At 39.6% G+C, this 21,845-nt stretch overlaps 1 protein-coding gene across 2 annotated transcripts in view; it reads right to left on the bottom strand.

Annotated features, from left to right (window-relative positions):
* The window catches only part of zmat4a (zinc finger, matrin-type 4a), a 480,624-nt gene that overhangs the window by 274,242 nt on the left and 184,537 nt on the right, over positions 1-21,845 (bottom strand). For both annotated transcript variants that reach the window (XM_051924280.1, XM_051924276.1), the window contains one exon: positions 8-97. In XM_051924280.1, coding sequence (XP_051780240.1) covers positions 8-97 — 90 coding nt within the window. The remainder of the gene's footprint in view (positions 1-7; positions 98-21,845) is intronic.

The raw sequence follows: 21,845 nt of genomic DNA, 5'->3' as shown, positions 1-21,845 counted from the left end.
AACTTACATTATCTGTTCGTAGTTTTTTTGCAGGGAAGCCACCGTCAACTGGGTGCAGCATGTAATAGAGACGAACTTTGTTGGCGTGTTTCCGACTCTAAAAAGTAAAAAATACATAAATATACCAAAAACATTTTAGTTGATAGCTGCCAATACTAAAGTAATGATATTCTGGTAAGGATAGTTCTGCTTAATCTTTCTAAGTACTTTAGAAAAATTACATTTTCAAATTTGCTTAATATATTTCAGCCTCAAAGAAAACAGTCCTGGATTGGCACCAAGCAGTCACAGGGCCCATTCAGGTACACATTTCAGCTAAGTTCCCAAATTTACTAACACTGTAAGTCTAAAGTTCTACGACACATGTAAGGTTTTCCATCATGTAAACGTATCAGCTCTAGAAGGGGTTTACTTTCAGTTTTTTTAGCCCTCATACTTCTCCATCTTTACAGTGGCACATGAACTTTGGATGGGGACTAAAGAATAATGTTGTGGATAAAAGTGGCCAAATGATGGTCCTTACAAAGCTGCAGGTAACGATAGTGTACAATAGTGTTAGGAGTCTGATAATATTTGGAAATCAATGTAGAGCTATGGCTTTTTCCATCAAATGACAATGTGCGACGGGCTTCCTGCAGGGAATGTAACAGAAACCACAAACTGGAAAAAGACCCAAGAGAAGACAATTGACACGATGGATGAGTTATATGTCTCGACTAATCTGGAAGTATCTGGAAATCCCCAAGAAAGACTAGAGAATGTAGTCAGGTAGTCTAATCTGCCCACCTCGTATATGTTATCACCACAAATCTCACCAGGGCTAATGTAAGGAAAATATGAGTGAGATGCAATATACAAAGATAGAGAATTATACAGTTACTGGTCAAAGTGTGGATTTTGAAAAAGGAGAAGGAGAATTCACTAAACGAAAGGTTATAAGATTAGGCTCTAAATTCAGAATAATCCTTGTGACAAACAGTTTCGGAGATGCATCAAAATAGAGTGACAAATGAAATGTTAAATGCATCCTGGAATCGGTGAAGCAGTAAACCAGACAAATGAAAGGGCTACAGGCAGGAGCAAGAATCCACGTTTAGATTTGGACTAGGAGTCAAAACAGGAAGAGTGGAAATTGGATTGAAAATATGACAGAAAAGTGAACAGTTAAAAACAATTTAAAATAAAAAAAATCTTTAAGGCCATAAGCAACCAAGAGCGCTACCAAACTGCACTATAGTAGTCACCAAGACCATTTAGATTATGACCATTGCACATTACATTAATGTAAAGTATTTGATCTCAATGCATTTAGCATAGATAGATAGATAGATAGATAGATAGATAGATAGATAGATAGATAGATAGATAGATAGATAGATAGATAGATAGATAGATAGATAGATAGATAGATAGATAGATAGATAGATAGATAGATAGATACAAAAAATCCAGAAAAATAAATACACATATTACAAGAATTATCTATAGGAAAATTAACAAATTGTAGGTTACTAAGTGTAAAGTGAAAATTGCACATAACAGTACTTATAACACATACTTATAGTTAAATCCAATTACAGTTCTTATTAATGCTATAACATCACTGTATTTCAATTTTTGAACACAAAGAATTGTGAATATGAGTACAGGTGATGTTATTGGTTGCAATGTTATTAGGGAATAATGATTACTCTTCTCCTAATGGTGTATGTCTGAACTTAATCCAATTCAAATTCCATACAACTGAGGCAGTTATGGCAATAAAGGTAATAAAATTAAAAAAAGTATATGTATATTCTTGCAGAGGTATGCATTTGCAGATTGAAACACACATACGCACATCAATGGAGAGGACAGCCTGTTGAATGACATTTCAGCAAGTTAAGATAACTCCTAGGTGGTGGTCCTTGATTTACTACAGTAGAATATCTGTGCACACTCTGTAATGAATCTCATTCAGAGACACAGGAGCAGGATGCATTCCTTTTAAAGGTCTTAAAGTTTGTTCTCCAACACTATGATTGGCCCACCACTGCTCACTACATGGAGCTCCGGTCAGCTTATCAGTATGCATCGTTTCATGTTTTTCTTAAAAAAAATCAAAATGCTTTACTTCTAAATAGACAATAAGCAACTGATCTCATACAAAATGAGCATCAGGATTTATAAAGGCCCCAGTATAATGATCAGTTTAGCTGGTGTGGCATATAGGGGTTATCTTACACCCCAAACACCAAACATAACTGTGCATGACACTGTTATTATTATTATTGATAACAGTACCCGTTGTAAATCTCAGCAGTCCAGAAAGATGTTATATACAAGAACTTCATCCATGTAGCAATACACAGTTTCTCCTTTTTCCCTCTCCTTTGTCAAACTCCTCTCCCAACTCTGACTCACCTGGCTGAGGTGGAAGAGCTTCTTTTAAGCCATACGTGGTGCATTTCCAGCATGTTAGCACAGTAGTCAGGAACCTGTGCATGACAAAGGAGCTTCACCCTACAAGCTCCCTCCAGTGGTACCTCAAGGACCCCAACAGGGCTGCCCGTTTGAACTACAACTTCAATGGAGCCCTTCAGGTGTCAAAATAGGAGTTCCATGAGAAGGATACTGCCTCCCAGTGTACAGTGGAACTTATGGTTCTGCGAAGAAGGCTCTCACTCCCTATCCCTTATAATGGCCTCTTGGCTCAGGTGCCAGCCCAACCCTGCCTTCTATGACACTGGGAACAGAAAGTGAATTCAAAAAAGAAGAAAAATGATTCTTCTTCTGGATTAGGTACAGTAACCAAACTTTGCAGAACCAAAACATCTTCAGGTTGGGCACAGGCATGGAATTTTCAAAAATAAAAACATTTTGATATTTCTCTCTGGACTGAAAGTGGAGTTGCATTTACTGTATCACTAAGATCTCAGTTATTAAGAGAGGCAGAAGTAAATGAAGGTCGATCAGTTAATAATCTCATGTTGTCGCTGTGAAAGGCAGAGCTCTGAAGTCTTTCACAACAGCCATGACAGGCAGGAATAACCCTTTTCAAATCACAGTAAACTAATTGTAAGATTTGCTTATTTACAATCCTGCAACCCGATTATAGCATCCTTCTCTTATACCTTAAAATGAAATTTTCATTTAATTTATTTAGTGTTAAAAGCGATTAGAAAATAGCAGACACATATAACTAACTTTAATTTTAAGTGCTTGCTTGTCTTATGTTTTACACTAACTAATTTGACATCATGATGTGGAAATTTTATTTCCCAACCACAGATGCCAATTGCTTTTATATACTTTTTCATTTTCATGCTGCAGTCGTCTTAGACTGAAAATCGTGAAACATCAGTGAGTTGAGCTTTCTTTATTACTACAGCTGCTTCTGAAAATGTTCCAACAATCAACTGTGTATGTCACCAGCCTTGTCTGCTAACCATGTTTGCATAATTAAATGAAGTAAGTCCTGATCAGCATTTTTACACATGAGCCACAGCTAAAATGCGAACTGCTTCATAAAAGTCAGGATCTGCTTTCAGTACATTTTATTTTTCTTGTTTTATCAACGGTTTTCAGTTTTTTGTCCACTGCTGACATGTCATTAAGAGATAAAGATTCATAATGATTTAGATTCATGTAGACCATTTTTATATACTAGTTTCAAAAAGAATCCATCCACAGACACAGCGTCTATAGAAAGTATTCACCCCCTTGGAAGATTTTGTATTTTACTATTATTCAGCTTAGAATTAATTTGGAATTTTGACACTGATCGACATAAAAAGACTCTTTAATATCAAAATGAAAATGTATCTCTACAAAGTGGTCTAATTTAATTAGAAATATGAAAAACACAGTGATTGATCGCATAAGTATTTACACCTAAATCCTTACTGGTGCAGCCAAGTGGTTTTAGAAGTCACATCATTAGTTTGAAAGTTCAATGAGATCACCTGTCTGGGGTTTGAATTGAGTATAGTCTAAATACACCTTATCGGGAAGGTCCAGCTTGTTGGAAGTCAGTATGGTGGATATAATGAAGACAAAAAAACACACCAATGTGATTAAAAACCACAAGTCAGGGAATGGAGACGAGAAAATATGCAAGTCACTGAATATTCTTTGGAGTAGAGTTAGGACAATCATGAAGAGATTTAAGAAGAAGACTAGAGATGGCGACCACCAAGAGATCTCTGAGAACTCTGGAGGAGATACTAGCTACATTGGTTGAGATTGGAGAGACCTTGCAGACAACAACTGTTGCCCAGGTGCTTCACCAGTCACAGCTTTATGGGACAAAGAGAAAGCCAATGCTAGAAAGAAATACACATGACATCTTAGTTAGAGGTTTCCAGAAGGCACACAGAAACTCTAAAGTCAGCTAAAAAAAGGTTCTCTGTTCTGATGAGAATAAAATTGATCTTTTAGGCCATCAGACTAAATACCATGTATGGCATTACCTGAACACTACACATCATGAAAAACACACCATCTTCACCATGAAGCACAAGGATGGAAGCATCAGGTTGTGGGGATGCTTCTCTGGAGCAGTAGAGGAGAAAATAAATTCTGCAAAATACAGAGAAATCCTGGAGGAAAATATGATGCAGTTTGCAAGAAAGCAGCAACATGGGAGAAGATTTGTTTTCCAGCAAGACAACAACCATAAGAATAAAGCCAATACTACACAGACACAGCTTAAAAACAATGATAATGTTCTGGGGCCTCATGTATAATGCCATGTGCAGAATTCAGGCTAAAACATGGCGAACGGACAAAAGTGGAAATGTGCATACGCACAAAAAATCCAAATGCATAGATCTGTGTGTACGCCAAGTTCCACACACTTTCCCTTTATAAATCCCAACGAACGTGAAATTTAATGCACATGCTCACACTTACAGCCCCACCCCAACTCCACCCAGAATTTCACATAGTTTAATATGCAAATCAATATAAATAGACCCTTTTCTTCAGTGCTTTGTTAAAAGGCAATGGCAAAAGCACATGGAAAAAAATAATTTCAGCAAATACGAAGTGGAGGAAAGGAAAAACCTACTATTTGTTGGCTTAAGCAATGGTATAAACAACAAAAGGAAATTGATGTACTGGTAGCATGGCAGAGACACTCCAGAGTTCAAGTTCAGAAAGTTGTGAAGTGCCCGAAATAAAAAAGAAGTGGTCAGATATCAAAGTCGATGTAAAATAGTACGTTGCAGCCCACTGTCTGTTTAATCTGTTTCAGACAATAGCTAACCCTTGGTGCCGAGAACATTAATCCACGTCTTGATGGTGCTGCTGCACACACACCTCTGCCTCGGAAACCTCCAGGAGACCTTCTGGCTGTGTGCTGACAGACGTTGTTCTGGAGTCATAAAATGCAATAGTGGATGCTATATGAGATGTGGCCAATTAACTTAGAATATAAGGGCTGTACTATGTGATATTGACTACAAATTAAATGAATTGGTTAAAAAATAAATGGCTCTTTTCTGGTGACTTGCTATCCTTAAAAGGACTGTTTGCCTTTTGCCACACTAGTTGGAAAAAGCACCTGCGACTATGCAGAGCTGCTATTTTTATAGGTTCTCCAACTATATATGATGTAATGCCAGATCATTCCTTTGGTGATTCATTCCTAGTTAATGTAACTTGTCCAGCGCCATTGCAATAGCAATGTGCGTGCAGTTGACAGCTCAGATTACATTTGAAAAACCGGATGATGCTGCGAATTGCACTTTTATGTTTTCCAGTTCAAACACAATGTAAGGAAATCTTATCTATCTGGATGACAAGCGGATAATACCATCCTATACAGCTGGCATGACTCAGTGATGTTTGTGAAATACCTGATTGGTCAGCAAGTTCACGTTGAAAAGCTCCTGTGACTAAAAACCCGAGAGTGGACAGAACTTGCAAAGGAGCAGCTAGAGTACAATTCCTCAAAGTCTGCCTTTGTAAAGCCGGCCCCAGTTCAGCACACAGCTCCAAGAAGATAGCTCTTGGAAATCGAAAATGACTAAGAAGCCAGTCATCATCATGTGCCAAGAAATCAGTATGATCTCTGGATACGCATTCTCTTCTAATCCTTCCATTTGCGATGTCTTCTAACAACACTAAAGCAGCCATGGCAGTGGAATAGTTTGGCTGTTCTGTGCACCATTATATTTTTACAGATTGATTACAATCAGATGCCTTAAATTTATAAAAGATATGCGGTTAATTTCAGTGTATTTGATAAAACTGCATCAGGGGTGTAGATTTAAAAAATAAAGGGAAACCACACCGGGACAGTAGTACTGCTTTGATGCTGGGTGACGGCAGTTTGCTAAACCGAGCCAAAAACTTGTGTACGCAATGGATTGAGCTGGTGTGAGAATGTGCATGGCTTTATGGCAAGTTTGTTTTTTATATATTGTGATGTGAGTGTGAAAACGGGCATACACAACTTTTTTCTGCGCATGCACAGTTTATGAGGCCCCTGGAGTGGCAAAGTTGAGAATTTGTGGCTGGACTTGAAAAATACTGTTTATTCACAATCACTATGCAGACTGACAGAGCTTGAGCAGTTTTGCAGAGAAGAATGGAGAAAAGCTGACATGCAAAACTGACAGAGACCTATGCACATGACTAAATGCTGTCATGGCTGGTAAAGGTACATCTACTAAATACTGAGTTGCAAGGGGTGCATATTTAGGAGATCAGTTGTTTTGTGGGTTAGGATTGTAATTACTTAGACCACTTTGCAGAGATCTGTGTTCACTTTTACATTAGGGAGTGTTTTTCCTGTTGACCTGTGTCAAATACCAAATTAAATCCATTGTATTCAGTTTTATATAACAATAAAATGTGAACATTTTCAAGCAGGATGATTTTTATTAGCTTTAAAAAGTTACAGATAGTAGCATGTTGCACAAAGCATTAAGCAGGAGCAGTTTACTACAGGACACACTTACTTCTAGCAGGTCAAGTTAAACATGCCACTAAACCAAACCTGGATGTCTTTGGGATGATAGAGGAAAAAGGAGACCCAGAGAAAACAGACATGAGCTTTGGAGACTATGAGCTGTGTGGAGGAGGAGCGGAGGAGGGCTTGTGCCTCCTCCAGGACACGAGGGGGCGTCCTCCCTGGTTACCTTGGGGACCACGGGTACAGAGCTTGGAAGCTCAACCCTGTAGGGGCCCGTGGTCACCACCAGGGGGCGCCCCGATGCCTTGGGAGCCCTGGACCTCAGTACTTCCGCCACACCCGGAAGTGCTGGGGGGAAGAGGATTGGGGACACCCGGAGGACTTCCGAATGTACCGTCAGAGCTTCCGCCATACAGGGTTGTGGCTACAGAGCCCCTCAGGATGCACCTGGAGTCCTTCCGGGGTGAATAAAAGGGGTCGCCTCCTTCCAGTCAAGGGCAAGAGTCAGGTGGAAGTGGACAAAGCTTGGTGGAGAGGAGTGGAGGCGGACCAGAGACTGAGAGAAGGCATTGTGTTGTGGCCAGGACTGAAGGGGTGATTGGTACTGCGGCACTGGGACTGTGCTCACGATAAGTGTAAATAGTAGTTGTGAATAAACGTGTGGTTTAAACAACATGTCTACCTGTCTGTGTCCGGGCTGTTCCCCACAGCTGTTACCAGTAATATAATATGTTATAGAACCAGGGGCATCAGTGAGCCCCAAACCCCAAAACACAAACATACAAAGAGTCCCGGGTTCAAATAATGGAAGGTTTATTCACCAAATACCACCAACAGCAGCACAAGCACAAATACACAGGTTCCCTCTCTCCTTTCAATATCTCTCTTCTTCTCACCACTGCACTGCCCTCCTCCAGTTGAGTATTTCTCTGCATCCTCCTAGCTCCTACTCACCTGGATAAGGGAGTGCAGTCCCTTTTATTAAGGACCCGGGAGTACTTCTGGTGCCAGGGTGACTGCCTGATGGAAGTACTTCTGGGTCACACGAACATACCATAAATTGAGGCACTCATCTCCAGACAACGCCCCCTTGCGGCACCCATGGTCCCCAGCAGGGCTATGTTGCCGTACTACAACTCCCAGCATTCCCTGCTGGTTCCCAAATGGGCATTGATACAGAGGGCTGCTGCCATCTAGTGTCCTGGGGGAATAACACATCCTCTGTAGTGTCTTTCACAACTGATGGGCTGTCCGTCCATCTCTTCTAGCCATCACTTCCGGGTCTGGCTACTTCCTTTCTCTTAGTCAGGATGCCCAGGTGTCTATTTGGAGTCTCCTGTCCAGGTAAGGAATCATCCCCTTCTCTGATCGGGATGCCTGTCCAACCCATGTGGCACTGACAAATATAAAACATTGATTTTCTAGATTTTTATGTCATATAGTGATTAGATCAAAATAAAAAAATGTGCTACATTAACACACAAAAATCAGCAGTTCATAATTTTAACTGGGCCACACACTGTACTGAGTAACTGGAAAACTAGACACTGTGCCACCCCTTGAAATAATAAACATTTGTAATCCTAAACACTTTAGTGCAGGGGTGACACAGTGAGAGTTAAAGATACTTCCACAGAAATTCTACAGTCTCTCTACTGTGTATTTTTGGAGCAATTCTTGAAATAGAAGAATAATATTGAAACACGTGCACAATAAGTTTAAACTTGGTAGAAGTTAATGTGCAAAATATCCTTAGATTAAATCTGTATCTCAAAACTCCTGAGATTCACAAATATGCTACTTTACTTAATTTCTTTTGCTTAATGTTACACTTTCTACTTTAACTAGAAATATAAATATTCCTAGCAGAGTACCACTAGGCACCTGTTATTCTTAATAACATATAAGTCATATTCTTAGCACTGCCACTTATTTAATTATTCTAATATTGTCTCGTCTCTTAAGGCTGTACAACTACTATTTTTTTAACGTGTTTTGTTTGTTTTATCTCTCTTCATGTTTTTTGTATTGCCTTATGACTCATTATTCCATGTACTCTCCTGCCACATTGACTCATCACTCAATTACCATAATTCTAAGTACCATATTGCAAATTATGTTGATGATTCTCCAAACTGTCATCTTAATTCTACCCTTGACAGCACTGGAGTATTCTACATTCTTTGAAATACTGCCTCTCTTAAGAATTGTTGCAATTACTATTTCTCATGTTTTCTGTTCCTTCTATTAGCATTTCTGTGAAATCTTACTCAGAGTTGGCTGAAAGATTTAATGGCCAAGCAGGAGGCACGAGGCTTAAACAAGAGAAAGCTATAATTAAGCGTATGTCAACAATTCACTAGATAATTTAAAATAATGTATTAGGTGTGACTTCATAACAATACCTGTGTTCAGGTTTAGGCCTAGGATAAGATAAAAAGACTAAAAAGAATTAGGATGAAGCCAAGTTAAGACATCCATCCACAATCTACGCCTGGTTTTTCCTAGTTCAATTTTGGACACTCCCTGGGTACAGCAGTAGACTTTTTCTTAATAGGTAAGTCGTTTATGTCCATGTGTACTGAGTACAATGAAATTCTTACTTGCATATCTTCTTAGAACAGTTAACAAAAACACAATTATAAATAAATTTTAAAAATTATACATAACATTCAACATATTGTACCGTCGGCGCCAGGAACCACAATGGATGGATTCTCAGCTCTTTACACAGAATTTTGAGGTGGCTTGCTATCCTTAAAAGGACTGCTCACATTTTGCTGCACTAGTTGGAAAAAGCCTGTGACATTGTAGGCTTGCCATTTATATAGGTGTCCCACCACTGGTGATATAATGCCAGCTTATACTTGGGTGACTCATCCCTGGCTGATGTAATTTGTCAGTGCCGTTACATAGCCCTCCCGCTGAAGTCGTTGTCCCCAGTAACCACTTCCAACACCTTGCAATGGCAAACAAACTCATTGAAATGTCAGCATGGTCTTCTTTATCACTTCAGTCATGCAGCTATTGGTGAGTGCTGTGTTGTCAAATAGCACAACTAAGATATTGAGTGCTGCACTGTCATGTGGTGGGTGCAGCAGAGGCGTTCAGCACTGGTCAGTTGTAAGCAAGCAGGCAAACCTCCTTGTGTGGAGATGCAGGTTTGCCTTCACTGAACTGGAACTGCAAACCATGTTCCAGGTCTGGACCTCAGCTTTGAGACACTCCCTGCACCACCAATTCACAATGCCTCTATGATCTGCCATGCCCTTTGCCTGTGCATTTTTACCACTGGCTCTGCTTCTCTTGGCTCACTTGTGCTCAGTGACAACTCAATCTGCCACACTTTTTCCCAGCTCCAGAAGCCCAAAGCTCCACCAGCGTCTGCACACTCAAGCTAATAGACCTTAGCAGTTGAAGAAGCGGTGGTGGAGCAGCAGAGGTAGCAGTCTCACGGCTGTTTTACCGCCCCCTGTACTGCAGCTGTAAATGGCACTCCAGATTATGGATTTGAGCCTCAAGACTCTCCAGCGACTCCTCCGAAGAGTCAAACAGGTCTATGTAAGATCACTGAGGTGCTTTGCTGAGTCGGACTGTAGGTCTTCTTATTCCATTTCTGACACCAATGTAGCATAGGTGCAGTGGATGGATTCTCTGCTCTTTACATGGCTCTTTGAGGTGGCTCACTACCCTTAAAAGGACTGCTGCACTACTTGGAAAAGCATTCAGCTTTGCACACATTGTATTTATATAGGCATCCCTTCCACTGATGATGTAATGCCAGTTTATACTTGGGTGACTTGATGTAACTTGTCAGTGTTGTTGCAATATAATACACTGTATATACTGAATACAATACGTACTATATTTTCAAATATTATATATTTATGCAGACTGTTGGTTATATTCTTGTATTTTTATTATGATTGACTCTTGAGCAACCTTACAAATTGTGGGGAGAAATTTTCCCCAAACTGACTAGTGTGAGTGCCAGTGGTCCTGTACCATTTACCAGAATTGAGGAGTGAGAAAAGTGGCTGTGCAGTATGACTGAGGAATTTAATCATCCTGTTTGCCTTTGTAAAGCAATTAATGATAGCATGTGTCCCAAAAAGAAGATCCCAGTAATATTCTTTGCCACCTTCACCACCTCTGTAGTTCTTGGCAGTCCTGAGCTGAGCAGGTGAGGTACAAGGATGCAATGCAGCCAGTGAGGATGGACTCCACAGTGCACCTGTAAAAGTTCGAAAGGACAGATGAAGAAATGAGAGCATTCATCTGACATTTGAGGTGAGTGTTAGTGAGCTTTTTTGACAACAGCTGAGATGTGTTCTGTTCACTTATTTCATCAATAATAGTTACTCCAAGAAGTTTATGAGCTGCTCATCCTCTCAACACCCTCACCCTAACCTATGCCAAATCTAAAGGTAAATATTTGAAAACGGTAAGAATTCCTACACAGAATATCAGAAAAGACTAATCAATGAATGCTAGAGGTTTTTCTTTAATTATTCACAAACCTGTTAACCAAGGAAGTGCACAGTGCTGACAAGTATACCTTTGAGCTGCTGATGTCATGAACTGCACACGTTTGGGTTGATCTTACAGAGCAACAACTTGGTAACCAGATCACATTAAACACACAAAAAAAGGGGACACAAATAAAACAAACAAAATGGAACCACCATGAAACAACATACTGTGGCAGAGTGTATCACAGTACTGCTTTGAAGTGGCAATCATAGTTTGTAGATAGATAGATAGATAGATAGATAGATAGATAGATAGATAGATAGATAGATAGATAGATAGATAGATAGATAGATAGATAGATAGATAGATAGATAGATAGATAGATAGATACTTTATTAATCCCAATGGGAAATTCACAATTGTAAATGATAGTTTGTAAATGTAAATTTAGGGCAATGTTTGTCATCCACTGGGGCTTTTGCTGGTGGGACACAAGCTGCTATTATTTATAATGGTAATGGACTGTGGTGGTCATGAAGTGACGATTGTGCTCAATTACTCCCCCCTCCCCCATCCCCCACTGATAACTGTACTTGCTCGATTCACCAAAGGAGACCCCCCCCTCTTGTTGGGTGGTGAAGACACCTATATGGAAAAAAGAGAACAATAAGCAACAGTGGATACTTGTTGGGTTAATAGTCATAGCATGTCATGACGACGGCAACACAAATGACAGGGTTGTGGGAAAAACTAAATTTCTAAGAAAACTTTGCAAAATAGTTTCTTATAAGTAAAAATAATTTTTACTTATAATGAATGGGTGATGCAAGGAACATTATAACTGGAGGGAACAGTATTACTTGGCCACTAACCCAGCCACAACCCTGCCTGACTGCTGTGTCTGTGTGTGATCCGCTACAATAAATAACTGTGTTGTTCCTGTTTCAAGATGAATAAAGATGGTTTTGCTAAAGTACTGAGACTCAGCCTCGTGTTTTGGGGTGCCAGACAGGGACTCACATCTCACAATATGTATGCCCTGTTGCTTTTTAAAGTCCAATGAATTACTAAAAAATTTCATACATATATCAGATTAGATTAGATTAGATAAATTTAATTAATCCCATGGGAAAATTCAAATGCATACTGAAACAAAAACATGAAAAACAAGGATACAGACTCACAGGGCAGATAGTACAGTCAATTGATCAATCAATTGATATATAAATAAATAAAATTAATGAGTACACTAGGTAGAAGTATTGAATTGCCTGATAGCAGTGGGCAGAAAAGACCCCCAGAGGTGCTTCTTAGTACATGACAGTTAAAATTAACACTTGGCACAGGAGATTTGATGTGGCAAGTGCTCAAGCAGCAAGAAGGAAAAGAAGGAGTTCCTCCAAACAAAGTCCCAAGAAGTGTCAAAAAAAGCCCCACAAGTGGGAGAGTCCATCAACTTTTAGCTTTTACAACAAAAAGGACAAATGAAGAATCTTTATAAAAATGAAAGTTTTATTACACAAAAATGCAGTGTAACAAAGGAGCACAAAAAGCACAGAAGATGATGCCTTCAAAAATAGGTGATCCAGTGGCAAACAAGTACTAAATTGACAGTTCCCAAGTGATGTTAAAAAACACAGCAAATCAGTCAAAATCCAGTGCACAGCAATAATCAAAAATGTTCAGGGGCAACTGGGCAACAGACAACTGGGTGAAAAGACAACTGGACGAAAGACAACTTGGCGAAAAGACAACTCGGCGACATCCTTTACCAGTTAGATAATAGTTAGGTTCAAAGAGATTTTTTAATGATATTTAAATGACAACGTAGGGCGCCGGAAAATCCACAGAATCACCTGCTTTATGAAAGTCCCAATAGGTTAAGAGTAAAGATATTCCTTAAGCCGTACTCACAGGTCACCTTTTGTGTTCTAAATAACGTTATCATACGTTTACAATCAATACAATTTATATAAAGGATTAGCAATTTTGGTTGCAGAAGATAATGTAAGATAGAGTTTGTTCCATCTGCAGAATAAAGTTCGTTCTTCAATTATATATATTTATTTTCAACATTTTAAGTCACGTTGTCATATAAATATAATTTAAAAATCTCTTTGAACCTAACTATTACCTAACTGGTAAAGGATGTCGCGAGTTGTATTTCGCTAAGTCTCTTTGTTTCTTTGCCGAGTTGCCACCAAACCAATCAAAAGAGAACTCTCCAGAGGCCAGTGTATGCACAATGTACTACTAGGGACTGTGTGTTTGTTTGCTCAGCCTTTATAGGGCAGAGGGCAGTCCCTTGTCAGTGATGGACAAGTGGCCCCATCTCTTGCACAGAACAATTATAGACACAAAGAAATTAAATAATACAGAAAGCAAATAAATAAAACTGAATAATGCAAACAATTAACATAAATAACAATATTAACACAAATACATGAATCAAACATGGGCAGAAAGACTTAAAAAAGAAATTTCAGCACCAGCCCAGGAGGAATGCTAGCCAAAACATAACAGGATAACAGCCATGAAATCAATAAATGGAAGCATGATAGAAAGGAAGCTTAAAAAATGACAGGAAACAGGGCAACATTCCCCTGACACATATGACAAAACCAGTTAAAGTCTAGTTAGGTGTTTTTTTTTTCCCTGGATTCCCCATTTCCTTATCATTTTCATAAATCAAGCTGCTCTATTTTTATATCATTATAAACACTCTTGGCCTGTTTATTATGCACTGGATTTGACAGAGACACTCTTCTGACAATACCAAAAGATGTGTTTTATAGTTTACTTTTGTCTGGCTTATACCATTGTCAGAGCACTTGTGCTAGACAACAGAAATGCATGTAACTGTATAGCATAAGCTACATATTAGGCAAACTGGGGAAATAGTCTGCCACAAAACAGCAGAGATACGTACTTCATATTCTTTAACGCTTATGTGACCATGGTAGACTGCAGCATAATTAATCATTAGTAGTAATGGGATTTACTGTATTGTGGAAACAGGAGTGTTCCCCCTGGCATATTTCCAAACTTTGGGTAATACAAAGCATTCCATATATGAAAAAGACATATATATGAAAAATAAACATCATGTCACAGATAGAATGTTTTCAAGTTGCTGCTTCATGTACTATGCCAGTGAAGTCTTGTTTTATTCAGCCAGAATTCTTACAACATATAAAATGGAAATTGGTGCTACCAGATGGACTGACAGCATACTCTTGGCTGCACTTTAACAGACACCACTTACTTATGAACTATGGTGTAGCATAAGCCGCTCTGCTGCAAGAGCTGCACAAAAGTTTACACTCTGCTAAAAATATTATAGCCTAGATTAAACAGTGTAATTCAAATATCTGTGTTTGGTTTTCCCATCTTGGGGACTGCTTGTATGACTCATTTTCATCTGCTGCAGCGACCTTCTATTAAGTCTGCCTGATGACTGGCACACTGCTAGTGAGAGTATCCTAGAGGGGCTTAAGTGATCCTTAAAAAGCAGACTGCAATAATGTGCAGTATGAATTGCGTCAACATTCATATTAAAATTATTTTTTAAGAGCATCAGGACCAGGGCTGAAATACTGAAAATTTCGAATATGACAGCAGGATACAGTAATTGCAGTACCACTTTAATTGAATCAGTGTGGAGACTTGGGGCATATTATTTTCAAGACAGGTGTGTTCATTACAAAAGCTGTTACAAAAAAATTTCAGCGGTACAGTTAAGATTAATTTCTGTCATTTTTACTTGTTGTTAACCATTTCCACAAATTTGATTAAATGCCTGTAACATGGCATATTTAATTGCAATGCCTACAGCCTGCCCTGTAACACTTGTTCCAAGGCAGTCTCCCAGATTGATGCTTACTCAATTATGTTGACCTCTTTTGTACATTACTTTGGAAAAAAGCATCTGCTAAGCAAATAATGAAAATAAATGTAAATGTAAACATAAAATTGGATTTTAGAATAAGGATGCCCACTCTATACATTTCATTTTTTATATGCCACAATATGAAGAGAAAGTGCTTGTTTAGGAATGAGTAAGTTCGAAACATAAAATTATCACAGATATATCATTATACATCAAACCAGAACCCCATTATTTCAACTTAGTGAATTTGGGAATACTAAATCATTTAATTACCTACACATTAACTTCAAGATCATAAACAATTTATTTTTACAGAGACAACTAAACTGTAAACAAGAACATTCATTACTATTAAATTACATCTATTCACTTTTAACCAATTTGACCCAATACAAGAGCACTGGGCACCAGAGTCTATCCTGGTGACTTTAACACAAAGCAGGAATTAACTTTAGATTAGACGCCATTCTACTGTTAGGCCTGCTAACTCTTTAAACCCCATTCAATCAAATGGAGTAAATACAGAATTAATAAATATTCTAATTTTCACTTCTTTTGAATGTAGAGAGAAACTAAGATACTTTACAATGAACATCACGTGCAGGAGGAGAATGTGAAAATTCCACACAGATGATGGCTCGAGCAGGACTAGAACACAAGACTCTTCAGAAGTGAGGCAGCAGTGCCACAATACTAGCACATGTAAAGAAGTGTTTGTTCTTTGCCCCAAATGACCAAAAAGAACAGAAGAAACAAAAAAGAAGGTTTTATTACCCAAATGAGGCGAACAGTCAAAACATGTATCCCACAAACACATAGGGTCTTAAAAATAACAAAAACATAGGCCTTCTGACCTTCCTATTTACCCCATACATACTTGTTCACCTCTAGTCTCCTTTAATTGTTTAGCCACATAGCAGTGCCGTCCAAGACCCTCTGTATACTGACTGCAGGAGCCTTTTAGGCCGGGTCAAGAATCCTATCTGGGTGAGCCTTTTCAAATGATTTCGGATTACTTGGCCAGCACTCAAAGGTCTGCAGGTACCCCAGAGTTGCACTTTCCAAATGTCTGCAGACTTCTCGTGATTGAGGAGGACAGACAGCCTGGTCCTCCCCAATAATTCTGCGAATTTAACCTCCCATATGCTCTAGTGGTCTAGGAGATATTAACAAGGGTAAGACATTAGCTGCTCCCTGATCCACTTTCACACACCTTAGTCCACCAGTGTATATCAAATTTGCTGGGTTTGCTGGTGACCTTCTTCACGTAATCATTTCCTGAATAATATGCCATGCGACCAGCTTAAAAAAAAAACAAATAAAATAAAAAATGTTTTTTCCCAGCACCCTATGATGTTTTGCAAGGCCAACATGACATCACAGAGGTGTAGTAGTAGTTGGATGGGCCAGCCCACCTGAGTATATAATGCTGATCCTGGTAGTATCAACCAGTATAGGAGATTAAATTCTTCTTCTGGTATAGATTTATTAAGAACTGTTTGACCATGAGGTAAAAATTAGGACAAAATTGTGGATACGATTTAACACAAAATGTACACACAAAAGTAAACTGGTAATGTGTAGGTGTATTTGTGTCTTAAAGATAATGTCTTTTTGTATGGACTTGTATGTGACCAAGGTGTAATACATAAGTGTACCCCTTTAATCCATATTACTAACCGAGAATGGTAAACCGGATGGCATGGACGCAGGTACACGGCGATGGGACCATGAGACATACTGCGCAGGCGCGTATAGCTCAACTAACAGAAATAGCAAATAAAACAACCGCCATATTGTGAGTGGCACTACTGCGGAGTGAAGTTAGGAATAATGTGCTGCTTGAGATTGTACAAACCGCTGAACGCTTTACACCAAATTCAAACACAATACATCTCAATGATACACACATGAGCCCACCTGGATAAGATCAATGAACGCAGGCGCCTACAACGCGCGTCTGACACTGCGGAAGCAAAGCAGGCACGGGTTCAAAATGAACGAGCTCGACTGACAGATATACAAACACGAGCCCGCCTGGATAAACAACGCGCCCATAGCTAACGATTAACGACACAGCCACACAGAAAAGAGGATTCTGCACTGCACCCCAGGGTCAAACGTAAGACACTACGGGGTCCGCAAAGGTCCACAAAGATAGTACGGAATATATAAGAGCACACCGATCAAAAAAAAATCAATCGTGTAAAAGCACATAGTACACACAAATCATGTGCTCTCAGCGCATAGAAAACTTATAAGGACAATACGGAGAAAAGAGACCCAAAGGCATTGGAGAGAAAAAAAGGCAGATAAGAGATTATAAAAGCAGTGGAATTCGAAAGGCTCAAACAAATGATGGCGCGATACACATGCAGACAAAGGTACAGAATATGAAAGCAGTAAAATTCAAAAGTATTGTAGCGTCCCACCCAGGTTGAGGGCTTTTTGGTTTTAACCCCTTAACCGCCCTCTGCCGGATATATCCGGCATCGTAGCTTTATTGCTGACGACTTACTGCCGGAATTATCCGGCACATTTGCCTGTGGTTATGTGAATGCCTGGCGCGTAGTATAACTGACAGTTTGCCGTGGGTATTATTACTACGTTGTATTTCGACAACTCTGCGCTTGTATTGGCCGATCACGTGATGTGATTCGAAAGTGAAAGCTGTGAATATGGCGAAACGTAAACTGACTTCAAGTGAGGTTTTGCAGGCGATTTTGGACAATAATTCTGATCATGATTGTAGCAGTTCTGAAGAAGATTTTAGCGACAATGATGATCAGCAACGTGCGCTGCATGATACTGTGAATGACGACGCATCGGATGATGGCAATGAGTGGGTGTATCCCCAGCATCTCAACTGGACTGCTGCCCGTTATCTGAGCCAGATATGAAAGATCCAAACCGTGACCGCTTGTTCAAGCTATGTGTCCTTTGATTGACCATTTATTTGAAACATTTCAGCAGGTATTTCAGCAGGTATTTCAGCAGGTAAATACTGCTTGAATAAATGTAAAGTAAAAAAACGAAAATTGTTCAGATTTCTCCTGGCATAGGGAATATTTAGGGAGTTGGCGGTTAAAAGGTTAAGTGCACGGAGGACTGATAGCGGGGTATTGATTTCATGCGGTAAGGGGGGGCGTTGGAGAGGGTGCTAGAAAGTTGTGTTTGGGGTTAGAAAGTCAGCGATTGTTCAGGTAAAACTTTTGTGACACTTTATCATGTCAGTCACTACAGTATCAAAGAAAAGATAGAAACGATTGCATTACCGCAAACAAAAGGTGATTAATCATCAGAACCAGGTGTAATTGAAAAAATACCAGGACAAATTGAGGTCTGGGCGGCACGGTGGCGCAGTGGGTAGCGCTGCTGCCTCGCAGTTGGGACACCTGGGGATCTGGGTTCGATTCCCGGGTCCTCCCTGCGTGGAGTTTGCATGTTCTCCCCGTGTCTGCGTGGGTTTCCTCCGGGCGCTCCGGTTTCCTCCCACATTCCAAAGACATGCAGGTTAGGTGGATTGGCGATTCTAAATTGGCCCTAGTGTGTGCTTGGTGTGTGGGTGTGTTTGTGTGTGTGTCCTGTGGTGGGTTGGCACCCTGCCCAGGATTGGTTCCTGCCTTGTGCCCTGTGTTGGCTGGGATTGGCTCCAGCGGACCCCCGTGACCCTGTGTTCGGATTCAGCGGGTTGGAAAATGGATGGATGGATGGAAATTGAGGTCTGAAAAAAAGAGTAGACAACAAAGTCTTTTCGCATTCGCATCATTCAATGGACAAAACGTGGATTTACACAATAATGGACCATATGCTATGAGAATCTGTGGACCCACAACAGTTAAAGGAACGACAAGTTAAATTTCAAAGAGTACACAATTCGGTCGGGTGTATATTGATGATCTCGGAGAAGCGATGCAAATTTTAACAGGCAACAAGAAAGGTGTTGTATATATTCCTGCGAGGAACATTACACACCAAAGGAGATCGTGATATGCCATTCGTAGTAAAATGTTTACAGTTTACCATGAGAATAGCTTTTGCTATGACAATCAATAAATCACAGGGACAAACAGAAAAACTCGGATTATTTATTACAGAAACAGAAACAATATTCACTCACGGGCAGTTATACGTTGCGTTGTCACAATGTGTCTCCAAAAAATATTGTTTTTAATGAAGCTTTAAAGTAAAAGTGAAAATAATGAAATTTAAACAATTCCAAAAAAAAACACGTAAAATTGTATATCCAATTAACCAAACATGGGGGTTGGCGAGCGAAGCGAGCAGGGGGCGAAGCCCCCTAGTAGTATTACCTAGAGTGCTGTGCAGTTGATGCAATCAGGAAGGAATGAAGAATCCGTGTGTTTTAGCATTGCGCTCCATTTAGTAGTAGCAGCAGTGAATAATTAAAACCATCAGGGAAAATTAAAAAAAAAAAAAAAACTATACTTTTCTATTTGAAATAAGTGATCACTTGCTATAATATATATGTGTGCCAAGACGTAGTGAATTCAGGCACCCTGCTCCTGTTGCCACTGTCTTCAAGACATTTTACTGCTCTGATATTTAATTTGATTAATTTTATCCTAGGGAGGCATGGTGTGCAGTGGTTAGCACTGCTGCCTTTTAGCTCAAGTCACATTTTTTGCCTCCAGCATAGTTATCAGATGCTTCTCTAGTCATTTAATAGACCATTTTACCATTATAATGCACTTAATACTAGTTTAGTTTAAACTTCCCCAAAGGTTTCAATGGATTTCGACAAACATTTCTACGATTTTGCTGAACTTGAGGTGAAATGAATTCAGCAGGGTTCACTCACCCACTGAAGGAAACATCACTATAGTCCATTTATCCTTTATTTTCTGAAGTGTTTAACTAGTTTAAAGCAGTCACATCTATTCCCAAATTCACACTGTTCTAACTCTTTTCTGTTGTACTGAATGTAGTGAAAAGTCAAGCAAAATGACACCTTTTATTGGCTAACTAAAAAGATTACAATATGCAAGCTTTTGAGGCAACTCAGGCCCCTTCTTGGCTGAAGAAGGGGCCTGAGTTGCCTCGAAAGCTTGAATATTGTAATCTGAGTATTGAGTATTTGTAATCTTTTCAGTTAGCCAATAAAAGGTGTCATTTTGCTTGACTTTTCACTACATTCATAATGGCTAACATGGTACAACACCCTAGTACTACTGTTGTAAAGAATAAAGAATGTCAGGGAAAAAAATATTTTTAATAATACTTTATTTACGAATTACAGTACAAGTAGTAAACTGTAAGCCAGTAAAACATGCAGTACTAGAAAAAAATGGCTTTTAGGCAGAATGATGTATACCAAACAACAAGCATGCCATCAGGTAAGAATAAAACGTGCTAGAAGGACATCTTAATCTTGTCACTTACAACCCTCCTGAGACTGCACACATACTTGGATGGCATCCATATGGGATATCAATATTATCAAAATTACAATATACAATTTAATCTGGAGTGTAAAGATGGCAAAGGAGAGCTAAAGTTAAATGGCACTGTGACAAGGTAAGAACATGAGAACTTCAATATTAAAATAGGACATATACAGTAAGTGGGAGAAGAAGAATATTTACAGTGACTGTAAAAATATTCACCCCCTTGAAAGCTTTCACATTATAATGTTATACAACATTGAGGGTAGCATTGGTGGCACAGTGGTAGTGCTGCTGCGACACAGCAAGGACACTGGGATTCGCATCCTGGGTCCTCCCTGCATGGAGTTTACATGTTTACCCGTTTCTGCGTGGGTTTCCTCTGGGTGTTCTGGCTTCCCCTCACTGACGAAAGACATGCAGGTTACATAGATCAGCAATATTAAATTGGCCCTAGTGTGTGTATGTGTGTTTGCCCTGTGATGGACTGGCACCCTATTCACCCTATGCAGCTGGATGATAAATTAGACTGGACTGCCAATACTGATGCGCTGTGCAAGAAAGGACAGCCGGTTATACTTCCTTAGAAGGCTGGCTTCCTTCAACATCTGCAATAAGATGCTGCAGATGTTCTATCAAACAGTTGTGGCGAGCGCCCTCTTCTACGCAGTGGTGTGCTGGGGAGGCAGCATTAAGAGGAAAGACGCCTCACGCCTGGACAAACTGGTGAGGAAGGCAGGCTCTATTGTTGGCATGGAGCTGGACAGTTTAACATCTGTGGCAGAGCGAAGGGCGCTCAGCAGGCTCCTATCAATTATGGAGAATCCACTGCATCCACTAAATAGTATCATCTCCAGACAGAAGAGCAGCTTCAGCGACAGACTGCTGTCACTGTCCTGCTCCACAGACAGATTGAGGAGATCGTTCCTCCCCCAAACTATGCGACTCTTTAATTCCACCCAGGGGGGGGGGTAAACGTTAATATTTAACATTATACATAGTTATTGTCTGTTTTTCACCTGCATTATTATCATTCTTTAATTTAATATTATTTATTGTATCAGTATGCTGCTGCTGAAGAATGTGAATTTCCCATTGGGATTAATAAAGTATCTATCTATCTATCTATCTATCTATCTATCTATCTATCTATCTATCTATCTATCTATCTATCTAT

Source organism: Erpetoichthys calabaricus, chromosome 1 (assembly GCF_900747795.2).
Source record: "Erpetoichthys calabaricus chromosome 1, fErpCal1.3, whole genome shotgun sequence".
NCBI classification, from domain to species: domain Eukaryota; kingdom Metazoa; phylum Chordata; class Cladistia; order Polypteriformes; family Polypteridae; genus Erpetoichthys; species Erpetoichthys calabaricus.
This window is presented reverse-complemented; position numbering and strand designations above follow the sequence as displayed.